The sequence below is a fragment of the Sus scrofa genome, chromosome 15 (assembly GCF_054392235.1).
Source record: "Sus scrofa isolate SSC_HxYL_T2T_F1_AM1 chromosome 15, Sscrofa_HxYL_maternal_Yorkshire_Landrace_v2.0, whole genome shotgun sequence".
In the NCBI taxonomy this organism is placed as follows: domain Eukaryota; kingdom Metazoa; phylum Chordata; class Mammalia; order Artiodactyla; family Suidae; genus Sus; species Sus scrofa.
The window spans coordinates 143,791,037-143,801,671 of record NC_139397.1 but is presented as its reverse complement, the minus strand read 5'-3'; the positions used below and the strand labels follow the sequence as shown (position 1 = coordinate 143,801,671).

The 10,635-nt window shown below is 40.5% G+C and overlaps 1 protein-coding gene across 22 annotated transcripts in view; it reads left to right on the top strand.

Annotated features, from left to right (window-relative positions):
• The first annotated feature begins 1,327 nt into the window (after window positions 1–1,327).
• Window positions 1,328–10,635, top strand: part of SPHKAP (SPHK1 interactor, AKAP domain containing) — a 152,523-nt gene continuing 143,215 nt past the window's right edge. For 16 of the 22 annotated variants that reach the window (XM_085000595.1, XM_021074882.2, XM_085000605.1 and 13 more), the window contains exon 1: window positions 1,328–1,691. In XM_085000595.1, the coding sequence (XP_084856721.1) occupies window positions 1,660–1,691 (32 nt within the window). In that variant the 5' untranslated portion in view covers window positions 1,328–1,659. Of the gene's footprint in view, window positions 1,692–1,943; window positions 2,495–10,635 lie in introns of those variants that run through there. The other 6 variants (XM_085000594.1, XM_085000590.1, XM_085000602.1 and 3 more) reach the window with 2 other exon arrangements.

Sequence of the window (10,635 nt, the reverse complement as noted above, 5' to 3'; positions counted from 1 at the left end):
CTTTCCCTGGGCGGGGGATGAGGGAGGTGGGGGTGGCTGGGTTTGAGATAGCTCCTAATAGCCTAGAAATGGTAGGATCTAAGTGCCTCCCTTGGTCTTTAATGGCATGGATTTGGCCACAGGATTTTTTTTCTTTGGTGTTCTGGCAGAGTGGAGCTGTTATTTTCTGCAAATTTTCTCTCTTGCTGGGCTGTCCCTCTCCTGGTCCTTTGGCTAAAGAGAAGAAGTCTCTTTTTTGTCTGTACCCATGGACACTTCTGGTTTGTGAGCTTCTTCGCCTCCAAGTCTGGGATATTTGAGGCAAAAAGAAAACCCCAGGAACTCATTACCATGTCACTCCTTGAGTCTTCTTCTGTCCACCTTTCTGTCTTCAGATGCTTGTTTTGCAATCTTCAGAGTTTTTATCTGTGGTCATCAGGAAGAATAGGGCCAAATGCATGTCCTCCATCTTCACATTTGCGGAAGTCCTATGGTTTTCTTTAATTTTGTTTTTTATTGAATGGAAAGGGATCAGAGTCAACACCATCATCTTACTAGTCATTTGCTAACATTTTTTTTTTCCTTTCCTTTTCTTTTTTTTTTTTTTTTTTTTTTTAGGGCTGCACCAGGGACATATTGAAGTTCCTAGGCTAGGAGTCTGATCAGAGCTGCAGCTGCCAACCTACACCACAGCTCAGGGCAACACCGAATCCTTAGCCACCGAGTGAGGCCAAGAATCAAACCCACATCCTCACGGATACTAGTCAGATTCTTAACAGTCAAGCCACAAGGGGAACTCCTATTTGCTAATATTAATGTCTCCCCTCTTAAAGCAAGTGTTATTTTTGCTCAAGGAGCCAGTGAAGCAGCAGACATTTACAGATTTTTATGACAGCCCTTCCTTCCAGGTCCTGGGTGCTGGCCTCTGATGGATGACCACCGACACAGGTTTTGAAATCTCTATGTGCACCCAGGCTTCTAACTGTAGAGCTATTGCATGAGTCGAAATTAAGCAAAATAAGTTCGATGAAGAATTGTAAGAATCCAATCCAGGAAAGTTAAGTCCAAGTAAAGGAAAAATAGTCGGTAGGTCAAAGAGCATTGCTCTGAGTGATGAACCATTACATGGCAGAAAACAAATAAAAATACAATTGAGAGAGGCAGCCAAAGGTGTGGTGCACTGACCAGTGGGGAATATGGGCACTGCCAGGAGAGCGGGAATGTGGGAAATGGGTGAACAATTTCAGGGCTCAGGTTGCACTACTAGATAGAGAAAGAGAGGGGAGGGGACAGGGCTTCGGGGCGGGGAGAGAGAAATTCTGTCGGAGTCACCTCTGCTGGAAATCAGGAGAGGCTGGGAGAACTCAGTAGCAGCCTCTGGCAATTAAGACTGGGGCTGCCTTGGAGGCGGGCAGGAGCTGGGTAGAAAGGCTGTATCCTTGGCCAAGCGCTCTTGCAAGATCAGAGGGGACCACGGGGTGGAGACTGGTCGCCGGGTGCAACGCTTCCCTGCTTGGGAGGAGCGCAGCTCCCCCATCACCGCGCCGCGATTGTCCCAGTTTGCGTGCCTCCCACCCCGCGCGCATCGGTTTCCGCGCCCTGATAATCCAGTCCGCTCCTCCGAGACTTCCAGTCCTTCGCCCGCACTTTCCGTCTTCTTTCTCAGAGCCCCCGTGGACAATGGATGGCAACTCCCTGCTCTCCGTACCAAGGTAAGATCCGCTTCTCCCCTTTGCCCTACCTAATGCCCGTCAAACTCCGTTCTCCGCACCGGCTCGCTCAAGAACTTGCCCTGGGGGCGCGGCCGTCCGCTCCGGCCTCCCAAGGAGACGGAGGACTCTGCCCTTACAGTTAAGTCCCCGGGCTGCTCTGCGAGGAGCTCTCGGGAGATCGTGGTCCCTTGTCAACTGCCCCACAGAGAGCGATGCTGGGTGAACCTGCGCGCCGGAGTAGCACGGGGTGGGGGACAGCTCGCGCCCCCCTCTGGAGCCGGGGATCGGGGTCTGCTCAGTCCGGGGGGGAAGCCCAGAGCTGGACTTTCTGTGGACTTAGCCTGGAGAGGCTTCTCGCCTTGTGGGGAGACCCTTTCCGAGGCAGGGATGAAAAGAGGGAGCAACAGGACTAGAATAAAGTACCCCTGCATCCCGTTCCTCTTGACCCGGGCAAATGTTTGCATTGCTGGAGTAGAAAGGTAGAGGGGGAAGCGATCGCCCCCAACCCCCGAACGACACCTGGACTGCACAGGACGGGGACCTCGGACCTCTCTCCGCCCAGTCCCACCTGCCTCAGCTGCCCGCACACCCCTGCCGGGCTGCGAGTTCCTCCTTAGCATCTCTGGCTTCGCGGGTCCTTCCCTGACTCCTCCCCAGTCCTGGGGTTCCCGAGCTGGGAGGTCGGGGACTCCACCTTGGACGTTGCCAGGTGGGAGCAACATGTTTTCCGGGATTTGCTTTTCCTCCCCTCTCCTCCCTGACCCGGCTGGCTGCGCGCTCCTTCCAACTCAGTCTTTGCGAATGTAAGTAACACATTTTCATATCTCTACCAGCATAAATCCCAGGGGTGAATTGAAAGTGTCGCGCTGGTTGGGCTGGGCCAGCTGGGTTTGAGGCTCTTTGTGCTCCCTGCGGGGCGTCCACACAGAGTGGTGGCGGTTGCTGCTCGCTGGGTGCGTGGTCTCAGTGCCACCCGCCCAGCCCCGCCTCTCCTGGGCAAAAGTGGCTTAGTGTGGATCTTCCTCTTCTCCCTAAGCAAACATTTAGGCCCTGGGATAAACTGTTGAAGCTCGAATTCTTGGAGAGAGCCTACATCCAACATCCACAGGCTGAAGCACGCACGGAGCTGGCACTACATCGCCGCCGAGTAACCGAGATGGCGGGGGAGTGGAGTGGGGGTGCGAGAGGAGGATGGACACTGTTTTTTAAACGTGTTGAAGGCTGCCATCTAGAGCCTTGAAGTATTTCTATTCCGTAAGGAAATCGAGCTTTCCCAGCTCCACAGGCATTTTCTTATTAAGCATCCCTTTCCTGGGAGCTAGCAAAGAGCTCGAAAAAGGTTTCTAAGCGTGGTCTGAAGCTGCTAACTGTGGAGCCGTAGTCAAACCATTCTGTCATTCCATTCTGTCCTACTGCATGAAAGGGACAGTAAGAACAGAAGGGAGGCTTTTTAAAACTTTACATATATATAGTCACTTATTTTTAGGAGAAAGTGTGAGGCATTTGAAAGTCAAGCAAACTGGGGATTCACTTTCTACTCCATCTATTCTACTGCTCCGGGTTTTTAGAGTTTTAATTGTGAGCTGTGTGGTCCCAACATTCCAGTAGAAACATTTTCAATATGAGATTGCTTGCCTTTAAAGCCCAGTTTTGCTGAACAATACTGCCCTGCCTGAATCAGGATTATGTACCTATTCGAAAGCTGAGACATTATCTAAAATATTAGAAACACATTATACAAATAACTCCTTAGAATTATTTCTATTACAGTACTGTACAGTGACCTTTTAAAGAGCAAACCAACAGGAATGCAATCTTGTATCTTGCAGTGGCCTGTAAAAATGTTAATATAGAATTTACATCAGCTGCAGCAAATTAAGCCTTTCGAATATTACTGTTTATTCACCAAGACATGACACATTTCCACTAATCAGTGTAATAATTCAGCTATTTTATTAGCATCCTTATTCATATAAAATATTCAGTTAAATTTATCCTGTATTTCTTTGACTACAAGAAATAAAATTTTATTTCTATAATATTTAATTGAAAGTCACAAGTTTTGATATGTAAGAAGTGAACTAGAATTTTAAAACAGTGTATAGAAATAGCATATTCGTTGCACCACTTGGCCACAAAACTTTGAAATTTAAGTAATTGACTGGATACTCTGTATAAGTTTTTCAAGAAATGGCAATCCCGAGGGGAAAAATCAAATCGTTATCAATCAAGATTTGCATGGTCTAAATCTGAAATGTTTTCAGCATCTAATAAAATTAAGCTTGTGATTATAAATTACTGCTTCTCTTAAGGATTATAAAGTGATTTAAGACACTGTTTAACAACTGGACAAAGAAAAATAATTTTGTAATATATCAGGTTAATTCAAGAATATTTTTTGTTGGCTTTTATTTAGATCTTAAAATTTTCAGTGAATCAAAGGTGTAAAATGACTGGAACTTTAATCAGACAGTATTCTGTGGAGGTTGATCTTGTAATTTTATTTGATTCATATACTTTAAAAATTTTGAAGCATGGCTTTTTAAAAAGGTATTGCTTATGGGTTTTTTTGCTTTATTGTATTATACCATCTTACTTCCAAGCAAGCTTCAATTTTACTTTGAATATTTTCATCTTAAATGTGCAATGTTATGTGGGTTCCATTACAGATTTCTTAAAATCACTATTTATCAAAGCTGGAAGATGTCTTGAATAAGGAAACTAAGCTGTGAAGAGATCAAATGTTCCTGTGTCGGTTGCTTAGAGAACCCAAGTGTTCTCTGACTAATAGTCCAATTCAAGTAACAAAAAAAGAAAGAAAAAAGAAAAAGAGGGTTTTTGTTGTCATTTTTAGATCCAAAAGCTTTGGCAGAGATTCTTTTTTTTTTTTTTTTTTTCTAGGGCTGCACCTGAGGCACATGGAAGTTCTCAGGCTAGGGGTCGAATTGGAGCTGGCATTGGCCACAGCCATAGCAATGCCAGATCCAAGCCATGACTTCAACCTACATGGCAGCTCATGGCCATGCTGGATCCTTAACTCACTGAACGAGGCTAGGGATTGAACACCCATCCTCATGGATACTAGTCAGATTTTTTTCTGCTGCACCACAATGGGAATCCCCAAGTTTTGGTAGAGTTTCTTTAGTTATTTCTCTTACAAAAAGTTTGATCTGCTCAGGTCACAGAATGGAATCCAAGACTCATCCAGTGTGTTCTATGGCTATAGTACATTGTACTACAATACAGCAGTCACCTCTGATGGAGGAAAGTCAGTCTCACTTATTTGGTAGCTAGTGTGTAGATAGTAAAACTGTATTTTAGCAAGCGTTATCTCATGCCTTAAATTATTTGATCATGACATCCCTGTAAGTCGATTATGACAAATATAATTCTCTCCACTCCCTTATTGAAAAATTTGAAGCAAAAATAAATTAAATGAAGAAAACAATGAGATTTAAAAACCCACACATGAGTATGCAGCAGAGCTAGGTCATGCGCAAAGTTCTTCTGATTTCAAATTCAGTTTTCTTTTTGGTAATTGATTGCAAATCCACACTTTAAGTGGAGATGGAAGAGGAGAGAGTCTAGTACAGTTTGGGCAAACAAAAGTGGGGGCAGCCTTAAAGCAAATCATCCTTTAAAGCCAACAAATGCTGCAAATACCATTTTTGCAAACAGAAATAATTTGTCACTTGACCAGATCTAAGTTTGAATTTGAAATTTAAAAAAGAAAACTTTCCTTATTTTTGAAATCACTTGCATTTTTTATAATTTTTTTTCTGTTTGTTCTCTTTGACTTACTGAATTCTAATTCAATGATGATGCTGTTACATGGCATTCTGAATGATTTCCTGAGTGATTATCTTATCACTAAAGATGGACTTTTGAAAAATAGATAGTTTGTTCTAAATTTCCTATCAGCTTATTTTAACCAGACCTAAGTTTAACATAGCAATATTTAACTAAAGACTATCAGAATCAGTATTTTGTCTCTAAGAATCTTAGTTCTAGGGAAAAAAAAAAAAACAAACCAACCCTATTTTCTTAATGGAGCAAACAACCCAGTACTGTAAACTAGACTAAGAATCTTAGTTCTAGGGGAAAACAAACAAACAAACAAACTGTATTTTCTTAATGGAGCGAACAACGCAGTACTGTAAACTAGACTAAGGTCTTCTGTCATTAAGTTTTTACTGAAAGATTATCTGGTTTCAGTTCCAGCAGTTCAAGAGTACATTTACTTTTCTGTTTTCTGTTCATCAGAAGCACTCAAAAAATTAAATCATCACTCCTAGCAAATTGGAGATCAGGGACAAATATCAGATTCTGTCTTACACGTAAACTTGAGATTATTCTCTCTTCTGGGGTACATGTTCTTCATAAGACCACGGCTGATGTGGCTGCATCTCCCAATTTATGATTCTCAGGGAAACACTGCCCAAGAGGTGTTATTTCCCATAGAGAAAGAAACTGGGAATGAGTAGGTCCTGGTCCTCAGGACTCTGAGATCCCAATTGTTGAAGGGTGATAAGTACCTGGAGAAGAGATGGGAACTCTGAAGACAATTTCTCATACCAACATTGTAAAAAGTTTTGAAATCCACAATTTATGCTACACTTCATATCCCAAAACTTTTAGGGGCCCCTGATCCCCATCCTTATAATTCCTTTAGTAAAATATGTATCTGTTACCAAATAATCAATTTGAAAATGAACTATTAGAACTCATCATCTCATTCACAAAGGACACCTTTATTTAGTTGTATTTATTTGAATGAAGTTTTACACTGTGATGGAAGGTTACAGCTACAAAGAATTATAAGGAGGAGAGGAGGGAAAATGATGTCTTTGATACCAAGAGATAGAGTGCTTACTCTTGTTCTGAAATTCATGACTGTGGCTGTGGAAGTAGTTGCTTGACCTGTCGATTCTCTGTCTCCTCTTGACAATAGCGTATACCCTCTGTCTCCTCTTGACAATAGCATACACCCTGTGTCTCCTCTTGACAATAGCATACACCCTGTGTCTCCTCTTGACAATAGCATACACCCTCTGTCTCCTCTTGACAATAGCATATACCCTCTGTCTCCTCTTGACAATAGCATATACCCTCTGTCTCCTCTTGACAATAGCATACACCCTGTGTATACAGATCTCCAGGGTCCCTTTCACTACTACCCTTCTATAATGCCATGGCCTTTATTGCAGCAGTGACTCTCAGCTCTACATGATATAGATAAACATCTCATTCTCTTGAAAAATACAGTGAAATCAAGGCATTGAAAAACCACACCAAAACAAAACAAAAACCGGAAGCAACACCCATTCATCCTAAAGAAAGCCCAGGTCAGAGAGTGAGTTAGTTTGGTTTTAAATCCCCACTTTGGTAGGACATCGTAATGCTCATACAAGACATAGTAAAAGCTTGTTCTTTTTTTTTTCTTTTTTTCTTTTTGTCTTTTCTAAGGCCAGACCTGCAGCATATGGAGATTCCCAGGCTAGGGGTCTAATCAGAGCTGTAACTGCCAGCCTACACCAGAGCCACAGCAACACCAGATCCAAGCCACATTTGTGACCTACACTGCAGCTCACGGCAACCCTGGATCCTTAACCCACTGAGCAAGGGCAGGGATCGAACCCACAACCTCATGGTTCCTAGTCGGGTTCATTAACCACTGCACCACGACGGGAACTCCAGTAAAAGCTTATTCTTTTGCAAAAAATATAGTGTGGTGATTAAAACCCTGGTTCTACCACTTATTGCTTATTGGTTATTCACTCTGGGACAAAATGATTATCCACTCTATGACTTATTTTTGTCATCAGGAAAATATGAACACTTGAAAAGGTTTTTGTAAGAATTGAGCTAACATGTGTGAAGTACAGGGAACATTCATTTGAACTTTTAGCTATTGCTACCTATAATACTGAATAAACTCCTCTAAATAAGACTGTTTCATTATAGATTTTTTAAAATCAACTGTGTCGAACAGCCCGCATAACTCACATATGAGGTCTACTTTATGGGGTCTTAGCATGGTTATTCCAGCTTTCTTTTGGGTTACCTTTTTTCCATTTTTTTTTGTTTGTTTGTTTGTTTTAATCTACCTATCTCTGTATTTAAAGTTTTTTTCTTGTAGACAGAGTATTGTTTCTTACTTTTTTATTTCTTCTGACAATCTCTTTGTGTGTAGATTTAGAGCGTTCACATCTGTTATGATTCTAGATAGTGCTGGATTAAAGTCCACCAACTAAGGCAATAAAAGCAAAAATAAACAAGTGAGATTACATAAAACTAAGCAGCTTCTGCACAGCAAATAAAACCATCAACAGCATGAAAAGGCAACCATGGAATGAGAGAAAATGTTTGTGAATCATGTATCTGATAAGGGGTTATTATTCAATATCTATAAAAACTCATACTACTTGATAGCAAACAACAACAATAAAAAAAACCCAAACAATCTGATTTTGAAATGGACAGAAAACCTGAGTAAACATTTTTTTCCAAGAACATATGCAAATGGCCATCCCTGTATGAAAAGTTATCAAGATCACAATCATCACAGAAATGCAAATCACACTCACAATGAGATACCACATTACATCTGTTAGAATGGCTGTCCTTAAAAGATAAGACATAACAAGCATTAGTGACAATGTGGAGAAAAGGGAACCCTCTATGCTCTTGGCAGGAATGTATATTGGTGCAGCCTCCATGAAAAACTTTGGAGATTCCTCAAGAAATTAAAAGTAGAACTACCATGTAAGTCAGAAATCCCACTTTTGGGTGTATATTGAATGAAGGAAGGAAGGAGGGAAGGAAGGAAGGGGAAGGAAGGAAGGCAAGAGAGGGAGAGAGTAAGGAAGAAAGGGAGAGAGCGAGAAAGAAAACAGGGTCTTGAAGAAACAGCTGAAATCCAATGTGCATTACAGCCTTATTCACAATAGCCAATAGATGGAAATAACAAGTGTTCATCAGTGATGGATGAATGAATGAATACATATATATATATATATTACTATTACTCAGCCAAGAGAAAGAAGGACATCCTGCCTTTTGCAACAGCATGGATGTTCCTTTGGGGCACTATACGAAGTCAAATAAGTCTGATAGAGAAAGGCAAATACTGTATGATATCACTTATATGTGGAAAGTAACAAAGCCAAACTTAGAGAAACAGAGACTAAGATGATGGTTGACCCGGGTCTGGGGATGGGAAAAAAGGAGAGATGCTGGTCAAAGGGTACAAACGTCCAGCTATAAAATGAATAAACTGAAGATTTAATGTACAGCATAGTGATTATAGTTACTAATATTGTATTATATACTTAAAAGTTGCTGAAAGAGCTGATTTTAAATGTTCTCACCACAAAATGAAATGGTAATTATGTGATGCAGGTGTTAGCTAACACCGTGTTGGTAACCATCACGCAACGTGTAAGTGCATCAAATCAACACGTCGAACACTTATGCAATGTTGTATTTCAATTACATTTTATAGCAAATATGGGGAAAAAAATCTACTGACCAACTAGCTGTTTTCTATTCATGACGTCTTTTTTACCTCTTTTTCCTCTCTTCGGTCTTCTTTGGAATAAGAATTTTCTTATGATTCCATTATGTCTCCTCTATTAATTTATTATCTATACCTCTGTTGAAAATTGTGGTTGCCCTACAGTTTAGAGTATGTATCTTTTATTAATCAGCATCTACCTTCAAATGATAATATACTACCTTATACCCAGTGTGAGGTTCTTATATGACAAGTATATGTCTAAGTTCTCTCCTCTGATCCCTTGTGCTATTGCGGTCATCTATTTTATTTTTGTAAACATATATGTTATAAATGCTATTTATTGATACTTTGCTGGCTATAAACTGTTAGATATTTTAGAGCAATTAGAAATAAGAAAAAAAAAACTTTTATTTTACTCTCATTTGTTTCCTTTCTGACACTCCATTTGTGTCAAGCCAGGCTTCGCTATGATAATACATTCCTTCTGTCTATAAAACTCCCTTTATCATTTCCTGTAGGACAGGTCTGCTGGCAGAGAATTCTGTTTCTGTATATCTAAGAAAAAGTCTATACTTTTTGCATCATATTTTTTGAGTGTAGAGTCCTGGGTTGAAAGAATTCTTTTTTTCATTCTTTTAAAGGTGTCACTCCTTTATTTGGGCTTTTATGGTTTCTGCTAAGAAGCTGTTTTCATTCTTATTTTTGTTCCTTTCTATATCGCATGTCTTTTTTTCCTGTCTGCCTTCAAAATGTTCTTTTTGTCTTTTGCTTGGAGCAGTTTTAATGTGATATGCCAAGGGGGTGGGATTTCAAGGGAGTGAGGGTGTGCTATATTTATCATGCCTGGAGTTCTCAGATTTTTGGATTTGTGGTTTGGTGTCTGTTATTAATTCTGAAAAAATAATCCTAAATTTCTTAATTTGCTTCCTACCCTGACCTCATTCTCTTTTCCTTCTAAAATTCTAATTGTACATATATTAGAACAGAGTTCTTGTGTGCTGTCTTCTCATTTTGTTTTGTTGGATTTCTTGGGTTTTTTTAAATTCTTTTTTTCTCTTTTGTTTCAGTTTAGGTAATTTTATTGACCTAGGTTCAAGTTCTTGATACTCTCCTCAGTCGAGTTGATTTTACTGGAGTGTGCAAAGGCGTTCTTCACCTAGTTACCATGTTTTGCATTTCCAGAATTTCCATTCGATGTTTATCTTATAGTGTCCATCTCTCTGCCAAAATTACCAGTGTCAGCTTGAATGCTCTCTATTTTCTACATCGGAGCCATTAAAATAGTAATTGTTATTATTCGTGACCTTTTCTTCAGTCCCTCTTCCTTTTTTAAGAACCTTGTGATTACACCGAACTCATCTAGATGACCCAGGATAATCTCCCTACATCAAGGTCGCTGATTAATAACCTTAATTCCATCTTAAA